The 18674-nt window shown below is 38.5% G+C and overlaps 3 protein-coding genes across 6 annotated transcripts in view; all 3 read right to left on the reverse strand.

The window, feature by feature from the left end:
• LOC139557713 (homeobox protein Hox-C4a) overlaps positions 1-18674 on the reverse strand; it is a 113483-nt gene that overhangs the window by 82958 nt on the left and 11851 nt on the right. The gene's annotated exons all lie outside the window — the stretch shown is intronic.
• Positions 6539-10203, reverse strand: LOC139557712 (homeobox protein Hox-C8a-like). Of its 2 annotated transcripts, none has more exons than XM_071372828.1 (2): positions 9453-10203; positions 6539-8237 (listed from the first exon to the last, which is right to left on the reverse strand). In XM_071372828.1, exons 1-2 carry the CDS (start codon positions 9886-9888, stop codon positions 7915-7917), a joined length of 759 nt encoding a protein of 252 aa, XP_071228929.1. In that variant the 5' UTR covers positions 9889-10203; the 3' UTR covers positions 6539-7914. The 2 variants fall into 2 exon arrangements, with proteins under 2 accessions (XP_071228929.1, XP_071228928.1); XM_071372827.1 differs by having other exon boundaries at positions 6539-8243.
• LOC139557716 (homeobox protein Hox-C9-like) lies at positions 14192-16736 on the reverse strand. Its single transcript, XM_071372838.1, has 2 exons — positions 16123-16736; positions 14192-15098 (listed from the first exon to the last, which is right to left on the reverse strand). Exons 1-2 carry the CDS (start codon positions 16661-16663, stop codon positions 14851-14853), a joined length of 789 nt encoding a protein of 262 aa, XP_071228939.1. The 5' UTR covers positions 16664-16736; the 3' UTR covers positions 14192-14850.

An 18674-nucleotide genomic window follows, 5' to 3' on the forward strand; every position in this document is an offset into this window, starting at 1 on the left:
AACAAAAACCATAATAATAATGAAAAATAAACACTAATATATCTTGAGTCACTACATGTTAAAATCTCTTTTATCAGCGATTACAGCTGTGAGTCTTTCTGGGTAAGTCTCTAAGAGCTTTGCACACCTGGATTGTGCAACATTTGCACATTCTTTTTTTTTTAACATTTTCAACCTCTGTCAAGTTGTTTGTTGATCATTGCTAGACAGATATTTTCAAGCCTTGCCATAGACTTTCAAACCGATTTAAGTCAAAACTGTAAGTAAGCCACTCAAGAACATTCAATGTCATTTTGGTAAGCAACTCCGGTGTCTATTTGACCTTGTGTTTTCGGTCATTGTCCTGCTGAAAGGTGAATTTGTCTCCCAGTGTCTGTTGGAAAGCAGATTGAACCAGGTTTTCCTCCTCTGCTTAGCTCTATTACATTTATTTTTATCCTAAATAAAACTCTGTAGTCCTTGCTGATGACAAGCATACCCATAACATGATGCAGCCACCACCATGATTGAAAATATGAAGAGTGGTACTCAGTGATGAGTGTTGTTGGATTTGCCCTAAACATAACGCTTTGTATTCAGGACATAAAGTTAATTTCTTTCACAAATTTTTGGCAGTTTTAATTTAGTGCCTTATTGCAAACAGGATGCATGTTTTCAAATATATTTATTCTGTACAGGCTTCCTTCTTTACACTCTGTTATTTATGTTTGTTGTTTCAACCTTTATTTAACTAGGCAAGCCAGTTAAGAACAAATTCGTATTTACAATGACAGCCTACCTCGACCAAACCCTAACCCAGATGATGCTGGGCTAATTGCGCACCACCCTATGGGACTCCCAATCATAGCCTGGAATTGAACCAGGGTCTGTAGTAATGCCTCTAGCACTAAGATGCAGTGCCTTAGACAGCTGCGCCACTCGGGATCCCCATCATGGAGTAAGTACAATGTTGTGGATCCATCCTCAGTTTTCTCCTATCACAGCCATTAAACTGTAATTGTTTTAAAGTCCCCATTGGCCTCATGGTGAAATCACTGAGAGGTTTCCTTCCTCTTCAGCAACTGAGCCAGGAAGGATGCCTGCATGTATCTTTGTAGTGACTGGATGTATTGATACAGCATCCAACATTTATTTAATAACATCACCATGCTCAAAGGCAAATACATGTATGTATATTTTTACCCATCTAGCAATAGGTGCCCTTCTTTGCAAGGCATTGGAAAACATCCATGGTTTTTGTGGTTGAATCTATGTTTGTAACTCACTGATCAACTGAGGGACCTTACAGATAATTGTATGTGTGGGGTACAGAGATGAGGGAGTCCATTTAAAAATCATGTTAAACACTATTATTGCACACAGAGTGAGTCCATCCAACTTATGTTAATTTTTAAGCACAGTTTTACTCCGGAACTTATTTAGGTTTGCCGTAACAAAGGGATTGAATACTTATTGACTCAAGACATTTCAGCTTTTCATTTTTAATTAATTTGTAAAAATGTCTTAAAACGTAATTCCACTTAGACATTATCGGGTATTGTGTGTAGGCCAGTGACACACAATCTCAATATAATACATTGTAAATTCAGGCTGTAACACAACAAAATGTGGAAAAATAAATGGTGTGAGTGAATGCTTTCTGAAGGCACTGTACATAGGCCTACACTTGACCTGTTCCACTCTGTAATGTGAACAGGGAAGTCTGAAACATATTAGTTATTGATATGGTGACTATGTAGTTACATCTAGTAACTCTTTAATCACCATATACATTGAAATGACCAGTAAGTGTAATAAATAATTTCATACAGTTAGAAATCCATCACTCATATTACCAATAGACAAACACTCTGTGTGTCACGATCGTCATATGGTGGAAGAGAGGAGGACCAAGGCGCAGCGTGAAGTGAATACATTCTACGTTTAATGACACGAAACGAAGAACACTTGACAAACTAAACAAAACAACAAGCCGACGACCGTGAAGCTATATAAACAATGTGCAAACATGCAACATAGACATAGACAATAACCCACGAACTACCCAATGAATATGGCTGCCTAAATATTGTTCCCAATCAGAGACAACGATAGACAGCTGTCTCTAATTGAGAACCAATCTAGGCAACCATAGACATACATACACCTAGACTAGACACTGCCCCATAAACATACAAAACCCCTAGACAATACAAAACACATACATCCCCCATGTCACACCCTGACCTAACTAAAATAATAAAGAAAACAAAGATAACTAAGGCCAGGGCGTGACACTGTGGCTCGACATGTTTTGAGAGATAGTTTTCCAGTACCATGTACAATGAGAATTGTTCTATCGGTCTATTGGAGACACAGTCAACAATAGACCTAGTATCTCAAAATAATTGCCCTAATGCTATTGATATCAGTTGAAGCTGCAGTAGTTCCTGGTTTAGGGTTTTCATCATTGATTATTTGGACGAATCAGGATTGGGCGAATGCAGTGCTTAAACTGGATCAGTGATTTTCAAGCCCGTGTGAGGAGGATAAACTGTTTCCACAGCCACAAAGTCAAAATGGGCTATATTGTAAAAATGAATGAAAACTAAAATGTCCCCTTTGGCCATGATAAACACTGGTGATATTAGGGGATGGGGGGGGGTTGGAGTTTTTGTTTGCGAGGGAGGAGACTTCGCTTCCTCCGTTTGCACAAAGGTCATAAGAATTGTTAACGGCATCCCCCCAAGAAGTCAAATAGGAAATGACAAACTTTGGCAAGAGAAGTTTACTTTGGGGTAACCAAGACTACGCACCCCTTTATTTTTTAAATACTGTGATTGCTTTTGAACAGGACGTAGTTACTCTTTAGCTATTGATACCACAGCTTCAACTGATATCAATAGCATTAGGGCAATTATTTTGAGATACTAGGTCTATTGTTGACTGTGTCTCCAATAGACCGATAGAACAATTGTCATTGTACATGGTACTGGAAAACTATCTCTCAAAACATGTCGAGCCACAGAGTGTTTGTCTATTGGTAATATGAGTGATGGATTTCTAACTCTGTATGAAATTATTTATTACACTTACTGGTCATTTCAATGTATATGGTGATTAAAGTGTTACTAGATGTAACTACATAGTCATCATATCAATAACTAATATGTTTCAGACTTCCCTGTTCACATTACAGAGTAGAACAGGTCAAGTGTAGGCCTATGTACAGTGCCTTCAGAAAGTATTCACACCCATTTATTTTTTCCACATTTTGTTGTGTTACAGCCTGAATTTAAAATTGATTAAATATATTTTTTGTCACATCCGGTTTGCAACAAGCCACTAAAGTAATACTGCAAAAAAAATGTGACAAAGCAATTCACTTTTCGTCCTGAATACAAAGTGTTATGTTTGTGCAAATCCAATACAACAAATGACTGAGTGCCACTTCCATATTATAAAGTATGGTGGTGGCTGCATCATGTTATGGGTATGCTTGTAATTGTTAAGGACAGGGGAGTTTTTCAGGATAAATAGAAATGGAAAGGAGCTTTCCACCAGTCTGCTTTCCACCAGCAGGACAATAACCTAAAACACAAATCCAAATCTACACTGGAGTTGCTTACCAAGAAGACAGTGACTGTTCCTGAGGGGCAGAGGTACAGTAAATTCAATAAATTTGCAAAAATGTCTCAAAACAAGTTTTCACTTCCATTATGCGGTAATGGACGAGAAAAAACATTTGAATTCCGGATTTAACACAACAAAATGTGAAATAAGTCAAGGGGCTGTGACACTGAGAAGCTTCTGGTCGTCAAAGTGGACTATGGAGAAATATGCAGGCTACGAGTACAACTTCAATTTAAGTGGCAATATTGCATCAGAGCTACACTGTAAAAAGTAATTCGTTCGGCTAACAATTTTCCGTTGTTGTGGAAACCTGTTGCCAAGAATCATTTGAGTAACCCAACTCAAACAAAGGAGGTTGGTTGCACCTTAATTGGGGAGAACGGGCTCATAGTAATGGCTGGAACGGAATCAGTGGAAGGGTATTAAATACATGAAACATGATTTCCATGTGTTTGATGCCATTCCATTTACTCCATTTCAGCTGTTATTATGAGCTGTCCTCCCCTCAGCAGCCTCCACTGAACTGAAAGTAATGAAGTGTTTTGGTTCTCTTTTTAAATTCGGATTAGTCATTTTCAGTGGTTGTGTCTTAATGTTTAACATTGTTTTATATATTTGACAACTTGTCATTTTATCCCACATTATAGCAGGCATTGTTGAGCACAGTGCTCATTCCTCTAGCAGTAACTGGAGAGAGGCCGGTAATCATTACAGGAAGCTGTATTAGCCTCTATCATTAAGAGTGGCACACACCTTGTTGATGGTGGGAATGGCTTGTCTCATTATTCAACATCAATTTGCCTGACGGTTTTGATATTTATTCATCATGATTAATTACAACTTGTAGCATAGCATATGCTTAATAGTATTTTAGAAATATGCATTTCTTTCTTTAAACATGCATACAACATTGTGTAAAAGTATCATAAAGTAAAAAAACATCTATTACCCACGTAGCACTAGTATATTCATAACTTGCAAAAACGTAATAATTCTATATCAGCACAACACAGAAGTGTTTTTTACTCAAATATCAATGTGTCTGACACTTACTTTATTAATTTAAGTAAAGATGCAAAACATAATAGAATCAAGCAAGAACAACTTATTTAATAAACCTTAGATTTACTTTAAAATATGAAATAATTATAACTTGTAAAATCTCAATCACTTTAGATTAGCAGAACATAAATAAATGAAGTTATACTTACTCAATAACCTAATATTTGTTAACTGTACTCAAAAACATTAAGTTATAAGAAATCTTATTGACATCTGAGTTAGTACGACTTTTATGATTTGAGTTCTACTGACTGTTGGAGATGTTTGAGTCGCCACTACTCAATTTCTTTAATGAGTTAGACAGTTACTTTTTATAGTGTAGTTTAATGGGTATTGGCACAATAATAATCAACAGTGTGCCATTCCTCTAAAATGTTTTGAGGGTATTGTCTAGGGGGTATAGTCAAGAACCATTTGAGTCAAGAATCATTTGAGGGTATAGTCTAGTCCAGGGCTGCCCAACCCTCTTCCTGGAGATCTACTGTCCTGTAGGTTTTCAGCCCAAACCTGATTTAGCATATCTGATTCAGCTAGTTAAGGTCTTGTTGAGCAATTAGTAGAATAAGGTGTGTTAAATTAGGGTTCGATTGAAAACCCACAGGATGGTAGATCTCCAGGAAGAGGATTGGGCAGCCCTTGTCTACTCTGTAGCCTACACTGTAAATGGGGTTACTGTGATTTTGACAGTAGCTTACAGGCACCTCGGTGGCATGTAAAATTCTGCATTTCATATGACACTTACTGTAATATAAATATGGTATCAAAGCAAGTACTGTGTAACGACACACACTACAATACAATAAAATTGACTGCATTATACTGTAAAAAAGTAAAGTCTACCATAATCGGAATGAATGAAATTGAGGGGAGGAGTTTGTATTTCACATTATTTTACTGTAATTGTGAGGGATTGGTGCAAGCAGGTTGGCTGCTAGGTAAAGTGTTTACAAACATTGCAGCATATTTAAGCAATAGGGCCAGAGGTGGTGTGGTATATGGCCAATATACTACGGCCAAGGGCTGCTCTTATGCAAGACTCAACACAGAGTGCCTGGATACAGCCCTATTTGTGCTTTGTGGTATATTGGCCATATACCACAAACCCCCAAGGTGCCTTATTGCTATTACAAACTGGTTACCAGTGTAATTAGAGCAGTAAAAATACATGTTTTGTCATGCCTATGGTACATGGTCTGATATACCACGGCTGTCAGTCAATCAGCATTCAGGGCTTGAACAACCCAGTTTATAAAAATGTATATTTGGTTTTTATATCACATGCACTTTTATAGACCTTAACAAATGCTTATAAACCGGCAGCGACTACAGGGCAAATGTTAAGGTTCAAGACTTGCTGCCGCTCCAATCTTTCCCCTATACATTTTAAGTTGGTGGAGCACGATAACCACATAGGAGCTAAGTTGGTACAGCATTCTCACACACATGTGCAACAAATATAGCCTCTGACAATGCATGTCTCAAAATATGCTATTGAGCCAGAAACAACAATACCATGCACCCACTAATGGTCAAAAGGTTGTTGGTGCCCCAAAAATACGGTACGGTACTGTATTATGTGGGGTGGAATTACAGTAGTATTCAAAATACAGCCATTATTTCCTGAACACAACATTTCCCCACAATGCACCATAATTTACAGTTTGCAGCAGTAAAACTTTTCAGAGTATTTTACTGTTCATAATTTAAAACAAATAGCATGTCATTGAGTTTTCCGTTGCAGTGTACATGAGGGGTTGCTCGGTGTTGTGTAGAGGACAGACAGTAGAAACAGTAGTCTAGCCCATGCACGCTCAGTCATTTAGTCATTCAGTCAACAAGTTCTTACAGCCAAGAAGAGGAACGATTGTGAGCCATCTTGTTTATTCATCTTTTTATGTCAACAACAATGGCGGGGACACACAATTCCGTCGTTCACATGGGAAACACCAGCAAACGAGCATATTAACATCAAGAATACAACAAGACGTACATAAAGATTATATTCAGTGCAAAAAAACTACTCTATTATCACCAGCACATTAAAAGAACACTCCTTACTTCTTAAAACCCTTGCAATTGTAGCAGGTATTATTATCACACACAGTCATGTGCGTTTTCTATAGGCAGTTTTAGTTGTTGGGGAAATATAGGTTTTCATCTAAACATAGCAGTGCCATTATTATTGAATACAAATTAAGTAAAAGGCAAAGCTCTGTTTTAGTAGGTAGTGCCGTGGTACAATCTCGAACGACAAATCGTTTACTTGGCTTTGAGCTAACTGTGTCTTCCTAAGACTCACAAATTGTCTTAAACAAGCATAGGTATATATTGGGCAAATTATATATAATTGAATCATATAACGTTAATATAACACGATAAAAACATTGTCATTTGAAATCTCCATTTAGAAATCTCTATTGCAATTTTCCCTGTTTTAGGTAGCGTCTTAAGAATTTTAAACGATTGCATGTCCCTGGTAATTCTAACAAAACTATATATGAAGTAAGAACCACATATTCTTGTCTTGGCCATTCACCACAAATGACAATGAAGTATAATAAAAACAATTAAAACATGTATTTTACATATGAGCCTGCTGCTAATCAATGTTATTTCCCTCAGAAGTCACACTGCTGTCATGACATTGAACATTGTTTTTATTTACGTTTTGCTTACGATTTTAAATCACATATTCGCAAAGATGTCTATTGTGAATTTGTTGTGTATTTACAAGGTTAGATTGGCATTGGTCAAGGTTTGTGGACCTTGCGCGGTCTTCCTATATGCATTTGTTTGGTTATGCTTTTGTCAGATAAACCAAACAAAACATATTCTAAAAGTACCCTACTCTGTTAATTAAACATGCGTTTAAAGTTAACACATACAAAGATCACCTATGTACTACCATTATCTTTCCCAGATGTAATATTGGCAAATGTATATTGTAAGGAAACGTCCAAAACTACAAAATAACTAATTTGTATCCCTAAAGCATCGTGAGGAGGGAGAAATAGATAAATGATTATGCCAGCAATATCTGTAAGATCTTTTGTCCCTTTCCCTTGTAAGTCGCTCTGGATAAGAGCGTCTGCTAAATGACTTAAATGTAATGTAAATGTTGACTAATAAAACCGTGGCCATAAAGTTGACGCTCTCTGCCTTCTTCTCTCCTCTCCCCGTCTACTATATGGGACCCCTTGTTTCTCTTTTTCTGCCATTAAACCATAAATGACCATAAAATCACTCCTTGTGATCAACTTTATTTTTCTCTTCCACTTCTTTCTCTTCCCCCTGTTCCCCGTCACCGTCCTCGTTGCCCTCCTCCTCAGGCTCGGCATCAGCATCCGCCTCTCCTCTCTGGCCAGGAAACTTGTCTTTGTTGTTTTCTTTTTTCCACTTCATTCGTCGATTTTGAAACCATATCTTGACCTGCCTCTCGGTGAGACTCAGGGCATGGGACACCTCGATCCGCCGCTTGCGTGTAAGATAAGGATTGAAGAGAAACTCCTTCTCCAGTTCCAGAGTTTGGTAGCGACTGTAGGTTTGTCTTCCATTTCGCCTCCCTGGTGCTTAAATTAAATAGTAAATAAGGTTAGTAAATAACAATGAATTTGATGGTGGCATTAAAATTTCAGGATGAAAGAAAAAACAACTCTCAATCACGTACTGTATAGGCCCATAGTGCGATGACTTAAATAAATGAGATCATCTTCGGGCGATAAGATAAAAGAACAAACAATAATAGCTATGATGGTTTGTATTTGGAGTCGGTTTAGCTTATAGCTACATTCCATTGAAATGTGCATGAGCTAGAAAGTACAACCTAACATTTGCTTTTTCAATGATGTAACAGGTAACTGTGTACGCACGCGCGCGCACACACACACAAAAACACACACACCTCACACACACAATGGATACACGTTCTTCTGCAGAAGGTGGAGGAAAGTATATTTAGGCCTAAAAAACATCTATCTAGTATCACATTAAAAACAATCTAAACGATCTAGTCCATAAGGTTTCATTCTAACTATTTAACATCCACTAGCCTATTAGCTTGGTTTAGGGTAAGGAAATGTGAACGGGATGACTATCACGTAAAATAGTAATGTTAGAAGCATTACAAAGTACCTCATATTTCCTTTAAAAGTCATTTATTGTTACTGTAATAACTTGGTCATATTGGTCATAACATTTTTAGGGCATTCTGGTGAGTAGGTTTCAATTTTATTTAGGATGCACTTAGTTGTACTTCAGGTACTTCAAATAACTGGATTTCTGTTGTTGTTTTTTTGTCATTTTAGATTTTCTCAGGCAAAACACAATCTTTATCACCAAAACCTTCGTCAAGTTAGCCAGCATTGGTTTTTAATTATTTGGGAATTATTACATGAGAACCTGATTGTTTGTAAGAAGGGTATATGTTTATGTTATACCTTACACATTACAGTGCTACTGTTGTGTATACTTGCGAGAGCTATAGATAGGCCTAATCCGTTTACTTTGGGTGAAATGTATATTTGTTGCACAAAAATGTAATAAATAAATAGATACAGCCTCCATTCCTTATTACATATTTTGCTTTTACGCACGTAGGTTACACACACACACACACACACACACACACACACACACACACACACACACACACACACACACACACACACACACACACACACACACACACACACACACACACACACACACACACACACACACACACACACATATTACACACATTTATAGCTATATAAAAAAGAACACAAAATAATTCTAACCGTGGGGTCTCATCCAAGGAAACATAAGAGTGGGAGACGAGTTCTGATTTAAATGGCCCTGTCCTTCACCGGGGTTAGAGCCGTTAGACGATTTACAGTCTGGGTATTGCGCGAGGCTTGGCTCTTGCTGGGTACCATAAAGCGGTTGTCTCGGAAGAGCTTCATATCCATAAAATTTCGTTGCGTCTCCATGGCAAGCCAGTGCGCAGGGGTTCTGTTGGTATGCAGGATTGGAGATCCCCGTGGTCCCATGGTGGAAAAAATCCTGGACATGATGGGACGGCTGTTGAAAGCCCGATGCAGCTGCCCCGGGTCCGTAGACCAGCGCGTGGCTACGGGCAACGCTTTGTGGGAACCTGCAGTCGTAGTAAGCTGGCTCCAGTGATTCACAGCCTTTGTATTTGGAGAAAAGAGGGTTAACAAAATATGAGCTCATTGTTTAGTTTGCATTAAACAACAGACGAGGTTTCTTCGTTGTAGAATATCCTCTTTTGGATTGTGGCAGCCTTTAGTTTAGGTTCCCAGTCGCACACAGCGCAGACTGACAAACCGGAACTAGATGGAGAAACGCTGCCCCTTTGGACAGTCTAAGGCAGCTCTCTCGCGCTCCAACACTCTTCTCATCGAGTCTCTCTCACTATCTCCAGTATCTTCTATTTTTCAGCCTCAAATCCGGCTCATGGTGTGTGCTTTGGATGCATTGAGGTTCAAGCTGGCTTGCTCCGCGGACAGAGTCACAAGCGTTCCTTTTTTTTTTTTGCTTCCCACCCAACCACCCCCACCACAATTCCCCCTCCCAACACCAATCACCCCCCCCCCCCCCCCCTTAATTTTTCCACAAGCTGTCAGCGGGTAGGCTACATACCCCTTAAGAGGCAACATGCGCTAACCATTCTATTAGATAGAGGAGTTCAAATTGATGCATAAGATGTGAAAATTATCAAATCAAAATATCGTTGTGGTCATATTAATCTTACACGGTGCTTACATGATACATAGAAGTACACACATATAGCCTAAAGAATAGAATAAAAAGGCTTTGTTCATAAAGTCCTCATGTTTCTGAGCCATTGCTTATATCAACTAATGGTTTAAATAGGATGCTGTTAGCGTAGCCTACCATAAATACTTGGCCTACACAATAGCACTGCTTGCGGGCCCGCTATACTGCCTGCTATTATGACAGTGAATCAAAACATATAGTCCTATATAACTTTCAAAAACGAGTAGACCAGGCTTAGCATATACAACGTGCGTAAGTCTACTGATAATAGCATACAATAATAAGGCTATAATGACATCTTTAACAAAATCACAAAAATATACAAATGTCTAACCCTTGTTGCGCAACATTCGCCCATGCTACGTGTTCATACTTGAGATATATATAGGTCTAAGCGATGTCCCATGTCCCTCGCGCACTTAAACTACAGAAGGCCGTGAAACACCGTAACGCTCAAATATAAACACGACCTGTTGTGAATACCCGACTCACTGTACTGACCCTGTTAAACCTATGAGTAGATGTAGTAAATATGCCGCTTGCATTAGATGTCTCGTTATTCCTGCGTACATATTGCTGGTACAATATTTATTTCAGTTGTGTCTAGTGTAGTTGCAGCAACGTCTCTCCCTGAATGCGCTCATGTGGGTTTTGTGGTGTTACTGACGATTTTTACACATGATCGTAAAATAGGAAAGGCACACAGAAAATTTATAGACTTGTCGTACAGTCTATAAATATGCTGATTGCTGGTCTTTGTTGCAATTTACCGTCGTGGAAATTTGAGCTGCTGTTATAGACATATTTCAACAACAAAAACACAGAAAATAACTATAAAAACCTCACTATACTAGGCTACTATTATAATACTGCTTCTGATGTAGGCCTATAATTGCTAATTATAACATTATTATTACAATAATTATTCTTCTCGTATTATAATATTATTATTAGGATATAGTATTCATGTTAAAATTTGTATTAGGGTAATTGATTATTGAAGCCTTTAGTGTTATTTGTCAATAAATTGAAATAAATACTTTCTTTATTTGTTCATTTTACTTGTTTGAAGATGTTTTCTTCTTAAAGTGGTTTGATACGGAAATGTGTCATATTCTATTAAGTATATATATGGTGGCTAATACAAGTTTATGGTGCACGGTCCACGCCTCTCCACAGGAAAACTAGGCCACACCACTGGCGTAAAAACAGTGGCAAATAAGTGCGCTTAACTTTAAAAGTGTGATGTTTTCAAATGTTAGTCCGAATGTTAATTGAGCATCAATGTTGGTGCACATATACAGAATCAACCTAATCGATTTGCTAGCAGTTGTTAACAGTTTACAATCATGCATAATGAATCCATAACATGTATACAAAACAGCTTTAGTGTGTTAACAAATATTAGGCTAATGTTCTACTAATGTAAAGGTCATAAAATATGTAAATGGCTCATTTAGGTAAAGGAATGTACAAATGCAAAATGGACCTATCCTAGAAATAGCCTACAATTACTAGGCTATACACACAACACAAGCGCATGAAAGGTTAAACAGGCATAATCTATGTATCCTGTACCCAGTTCTACAAGTGAGACAGTCAATTATATCACAACATTTTTTCTTAAAAATGTGATGAACGACCGAAGCAGCATTTCTTTCATCAGTAGACCTACAGGCATACGTCTAGCCTACTCCCTGTTTTTGCACCACGCAAATTCACAGCACGGAGGCACTAGCGGTACAGGCCCAAAGAGTCGGTCAACAGCGGCATCTAGTGTTAAGGTCGATCACCAACATTCAACTGCACCATGCATGGTTTTATCAAACCCACATATATTACAGGAGGGAAAAATGCAGTTGACGACATAACAAATGTGTTGAATATATATTTCACGATCCGTCAAATAAACTATATTAGTAGGCTTCCTACGTTTAGCGTCTGCTTTTATTTCAGTAGACTCAGGATATTTGTTGCTTTTCATGATACTGTCCTATGGGTTGTCTGCTAACCACTATAGATACATGTACATTGTCCAATGCGAATATGCTGCTTTTGACGTTGGTTTCGTCTTGCGGTCAGATAGCCTAGGTCTACTCTGACCTGCTCAGAGAGGGAGCTGCCCTTAGAGGTTGGCAAATGTAGCCTAGGGGCGCGTTGGGCCAGTAACTAAAAGGTTGCTGGATCGAATTCCCGAGCTGACAAGGTAAAACACTGTCGTTCTGCTCCTGAACAAGGCAGTTAACCCACTGTTCCCCAATAGGCCGTCATTGTAAATAATAATTTGTTCTTAACTGACTTGCCTAGTTAAATTAAGATTAAATAAAACCCTTTTTTAAAGGCAGCGGCATGTTTGCGGTGGGCCCAACAGACAAACTAGCTGCAGCAAGCCCCCTTTGAACGAGCCCAACATCACACACCGTCCCACCATTAAAACCATAAAGTAATTTAGGCCAGACGTCTAGCCAGTTAGTCGGGTTTGCTTTGTTCGTCTGCATTTGAGACAAGCAACTGAGTTCTAGCAGGGCTGTAAACGCAGCATTTTTGTCCTGTGCGGAAATGCACTGGATTGGGCTTTGAAATTACAGCATCCTGTCCGTATTGTTCGACACCACAAAAAGGCAATTTAGGCCAAGACCCAGTAAACAAATGCCAGACATGGGAATTTATTTTCACGTTAGAACATTTTAATTTCGTTACCTTTCAAATAGGTCCAATGGCTCGAAATGTGTTTCTAACTGTAATTTAGTTGAGGTAAAAATATTTATTTTTTATTTTTCTTATCAGCAAGTTGACTGAAAGAAGGTTTTAATCCAGGATCTCAGTCGCACGATTCTTACAGGCCCTAAACTTTTCCCTTAGCTTTACAAACACGTAACGTTATAGGGCCTTATTCAATTTAGAAAATGTGGCAAATTGTTAAAGATATAATAATATCTTAACCAGCAGCTGTTAGTATTCCTGCTTTAAAAAGGATTTCAAGTGACACAGATATGATAGGTCTGTGATGACACACTGGTTTATTTGTCAAATTTGCATATGAAGTTGACAACCACATTTATGTTGTTTGTCTGCCATTGTTTTTTCACGAAATAAATGTATATATTTTTCCAAGTTATGAGTAATGACGGTATCTAATTGGTTCTATAAAACATTTGACTACTAAATGTTGATTTATATGTCTTTGATGTTTACAATTAGACCTAAATGTGGTTTAAATGTGGTTGTTTGTGGATACTTGTGGTGGCCTGTGCATACCTAGTGGACTTGTAAACATATAGTAATGCATTCAAATATAATTTGTGTCACAACAGCATATAAAAGGAGTGCACAAAAGTTTCGTTAAATCATATTTAGTTACATCATTGTGGTGTTGGCCTACTCGAAATAATCACCCATTTACGGGCGCGCGTGGTAGCCCCAAGAGTCTGCCTAGCCTGGAAATGCTAACAGAAGATTAGAAAACGTTCCATCTGCTTCCAATATTCCACTTCCGGGGAAATTGGGCTATTAAACGTATTAAAGCTGTTTCTCTCCAGATTAACAGAAATCTGGTTTGTGTGCATTTGTGTTGACATCATTAATATACTGGCTTCGTCTATTTGAAGCGCCTCAAATGTGTGCTCTACGTCGCAATATTTAGTTTTACATTGGTTTGCATGGGTAGTAAGACTATATGCATATCTACGTCTGTTTTGTTAAGAGACATTGCTTGAAAATACAGGAAACACAAGAGCCTCATGATCATTTTTATATTTGAGTAGGTCTATATCTACACTTTCTATAATGAATGGCACGTGTCTATACAGTCAAAATAATACGAAACGCACAAATAGGTACACCGAACGGATACGTTACCACATATACACAAGACAGACAAACATTTTGCAGAGTGCAGATGTTCTCTTTCTGTACAAAATATGCCACAACCCCTGCATAACATTCACAAGAAACACACATGTAAGGAATATTCGCACGGACATCATAAATTATGGAGGGTAGAAATTAAAATCATTCCAGTGTTCCATTCCTTATACTTCGGGACAGTTATACATTTGTTCAAAATATGTTTCATTAAAATGTCCCTTGTGTAAATAAACATATAGGCCTACAGGTATCTTCACAAGTGCAAATGTTTTCTTTCCTTAAAGGTTATTTTAAACCTAGACAAGGAAAGGTACATGTGGAGAAACAAAAAATATTTAGCATCAAACATGGAAGGTGGGGTTAATAAAAAAACATAAACAAAAACAACATCCAACACAAAATCCAACATTAAGAAGGGGGCGTCATGTATTTTGGTTTATCTTTGTTGTTATCCATGGCAATAGTGGTTATTTTACTGTTGTCTGATTCTTGTTTTTGTCCTTTGTCGTTGTTGTAACCATTCCTTTATTATTGTTCTTTGTTGCGGTCAGTTTTTTCCTTGTTCATTTTCTTCATCTTCATGCGCCGGTTCTGGAACCAGATTTTGACCTGCCTCTCCGTGAGGTTGAGGACACTTGCCATCTCGTATCGACGGTCTCTGGTTAGGTACATATTGAACAAAAACTCCTTTTCAAGTTCGAGAGTCTGGTATTTTGAATAAGGGCACCGCTTCTTCCTTGTTGAACGCGCGTGAATCCAGTTTGCAACTGGGTTATCTGAAAATCAACACATAAAAACAGATAACACATTATCAGTCAGCAATAATATCAAATTTGAGGCAATGACGCATGATAAGGCCTTGTACTTTTGGGTTTCCAAAAGCTATGCTAGATCTCAGAGGTAGTGGTGGTCCCTCAAATCTATTAGTAAATATAATGCTGTAGGAAACAAACGTCAAATTTAGTGATGCTCTTCCAGCTTTTCCCTTTCTTGGACTTCTGAGAAATGCCATCGTAAAATACTCAATGCCTATTCGCTTTATAGGCCCATAAAAACGGCCTGTATTTCAAGCCTTTACATGTCAGTGAAAGTCCCTCGAATATGTTGCAAACATTCCTCAACTGTTGGAGTTATATCGACATTTGGTTTGGAATGGAAAAAGAGTATGTAGGATGACAACAGACAACATACACTTACGCTACACCGCGTGTTCATGTGTTGCCATGCTACTGCAGTTCCTTATCAGGGTTTATCTTCGGTGTTTTTCTAGGGAGGGTCCAGTTTTACTGGATATACTTGACATAGCAACATAATATCTCTTTAAAATATAATTGTAGTTTATTTACTAGTAGACTATGGGGGATATAGCGGCATAGTCTACTAGCATTGTAAAATAGTAGCATAAATCATAGTGGCCATACAACATGGTTTATAATGATTATTAATATTGACAGTCCCAATTCTTGGGCAAAAAGTAATTGGCATCTAAAACACCAAAACAGATTTGCTGAGATGCGGGCATGTTGCAGAGTCCCTCAAATTTACAACGTCCATAGGTGTTTCAAGTAGTCCTATTTTATAACCCGCTCTTCGTTTTATAGCCCAATCCAACTAGCGTTTGTCTCTTTACAGTCCCTCAAGGTAGACCCCCTAGCCGAGTAGATTCAGTCGAGGAAAGAAAGGGGGACGAAATTATGGCAGAGAGACGCCATAGCCTAGCTCTAAACCAAATTAAATGAACACAGACAGAATCCCATTCCCACTCCCATTCCCGGTTTTGAACAAGGGGCTCGAACTTACTCGGGTCTAATTCTGGCTTCTCCTCTTTATGCTTCCCGAAAGCCAAAGGCTCGGTCTCGGGAGAAGGGATGTTAGGTTGGGTCTTTTCTCGGATGTCAGCGGTGGTGCAATATATATAATCCGTGTAGGTGCGTCCGTTGGAGGCGAGGCAGTCACTGGCTCGATGCTCCTGGAAGGCGTCGGGCTTCAGCCCATAGTGTCTGGCGTTGGCAGGGTAGCCTGGAAAGGACATTGCCCCCGAGATCGGCTCCAGCCATGACCGCACATACCTTGAGTCCGTTCCTAGATGAGGTTGATGGCTGTATGGATGGTAAACCACTGAGGACTGGGAGTGAACAGGGGTCCAGGATGTAGTGAAAACGGATGGTTTAGAGGCAAAGCTGCAGGAGGGATAGTCACCACACTCCGATACGAGGGACGTCGGACGAGGGCCGGTAGGGTGCGAACCAGAAGCCGAGAATCGAGCCGCAAGAACATCCTCGCTTTCGTGGTTTATCAAGGAATCTACATAATAATTACTTAAGGGAACCGTGGCCGACATGTCGATGCTGCCCGTCTATTTTACATGCATCCGATAATTTTTTGGAGTGTATGTGTACTTTTTTATCTACCCATAGAACAATCAAGGCAGGTAATTATTTCTCAAAGCTTCCCCGGCTGCTATTGGCTGCCGAAGCAACACGTGATTATATTTACCCCCACAAACATTGCACTGTGGATCAATGCGCGAGTTATCCTGGCATAGCGTTGCACTAGTCATGGATTATAGAATCATATTCAGATGTTTTTTTCCTGGGTGCATATGAGGTAAATTCAACAGTATTATGTTCTGACTTTGATCAAATAGCAGCAAAAATGAGTAGAATATGTGAAACTAGTCGTCAAACTATGAAATCGTAGGCACTATTTGCTGATGTAATCAATCTCTGTCTAATGTCTCCGTAGTCCAGGTTTATGCGCGTATAGACATAGTTCAGTAGTAAAATGGATCATTAAACTCACTCTCTAACACATTAGGCTTTGAATTATTCTGCGTTGTTCATTGTATAACGGTATTTATCTTTTCATTTGGAGAAAATATAGTCTACTTGATTTTATGAGCAGCCTGCATAGATAATATTGTACATTCTATCCTACTACCATTGCACCAAAATGTATATACAAGAAAAAAGTTTGCACAGACAACAAAGAAGCAGAAGTGGGATATTTTTCCCCCCCAAATGATGTTTGGATAGATAGAGGAAAGAGTTACTTCTACGATGCTTGAAACATGGCCAACTACAGCGGCTATATTCGGCAAGTGGCAGTGCATGTTTTTATGCCCTTCAATAAATGTTTACGAGGACCATTTGATTGTTCATAAACGTGTCGTTAATAAAACTACAGTCGAGTTCCTAGCTTAACATAAAACCACCACTGGAACAGTGAGGACAGACAGCAACGACGGGGACTAAGGGAATGTTGTGCTGCAGGGAAGAATCAGGCTAGAGATGTAGGCTTGCAACAAGAGGAATACACTTTCTTGTTTTGTGAGACTAATATGGCATACACTGATCTATGATCCGAGAATAAGCCTTTGTGTTGTCATATATGCCTAGAGAAGAAGTCTGCGAATATTATTTCTTATTTCTGTGACACCTGAAACCCCACCTCTTTAAGGAATACCTAGGATAGGATAAAGTAATCCTTCTAACCCCCCCTCCCCCTTAAAAGAGTTAGATGCACTATTGTAAAGTGGTTGTTCCACTGGATATCATAAGGTGAATGCACCAATTTGTAAGTCGCTCTGGATAAGAGCGTCTGCTAAATGACTTAAATGTTAATGTTAAATGTTAATTATAATGCCTAGAGAAGAAGTCTGCGAATATTATAATAGCGCAGCTAAACATATTAATCAAATGAAATTGTATTTGTCCAGTAATTTGTTTTAGCAGGTGCAGCGAAATGCTTATGTTTCTCCAACAGTGCAGTAATACTTAACAAAACAAAATGTGCATTTGTGTATTCCGAATGTGTATTTTCTCATCTCAGCCATGTATAGGCCTATCTAAAAATAAAATGTAAAATCACATGTTATTTGTCACATGCTTCGTAAACAACAGGTGTAGACTAACAGTGAATTACTTACTTACGGGTCCTTTTCCAACCACGCAGACTTAAAGATAAAGATACAACAACAACAAAAATAGTGACACGAGGACTATATAAGGTTGATTCAGATGAACTGCGATAACGACGACGGACTTTACTCTAAGGGATAGTGCGTAGTTAGTAGATAAGGGTTGACATTGGTGATACATGTTGTAGTTCGTTGTATGCATGCTATGGTAAGATACATACTTTAATAATCAAAATATTACATTTGAGCTTTTGCAGTCTAAACGAATAACAGACAATAATGCACAATGTTGCCTCCAAAATGACAAAATAGACATAGCCTATTATGTAACTTTTGAAGAGTAGATTTTTATTAGATTCGTCAAGGGGACTATAACTGATGGCCCCTTCGACTGTATCTTATTTTTTAATTTGACAACTGCTAGTGTGAAGTC

Source organism: Salvelinus alpinus, chromosome 28 (assembly GCF_045679555.1).
Source record: "Salvelinus alpinus chromosome 28, SLU_Salpinus.1, whole genome shotgun sequence".
Taxonomy (NCBI): Eukaryota; Metazoa; Chordata; class Actinopteri; order Salmoniformes; family Salmonidae; genus Salvelinus; species Salvelinus alpinus.

What these genes read in the sequence shown, in the direction of transcription:
- LOC139557716 (XM_071372838.1), bottom strand. Translation starts at nt 16,663, where the DNA reads ATGTCGGCCACGGTTCCCTTAAGTAATTATTATGTAGATTCCTTGATA. An exon ending in GAAGCCAGAATTAGACCCGA is followed by an intron (nt 15,099 to 16,122) that starts GTAAGTTCGAGC and finishes GTTGATTTTCAG; the next exon opens with ATAACCCAGTTGCAAACTGG.
- LOC139557712 (XM_071372827.1), bottom strand. Translation starts at nt 9,888, where the DNA reads ATGAGCTCATATTTTGTTAACCCTCTTTTCTCCAAATACAAAGGCTGT. An exon ending in TCCTTGGATGAGACCCCACG is followed by an intron (nt 8,244 to 9,452) that starts GTTAGAATTATT and finishes ATTTAATTTAAG; the next exon opens with CACCAGGGAGGCGAAATGGA.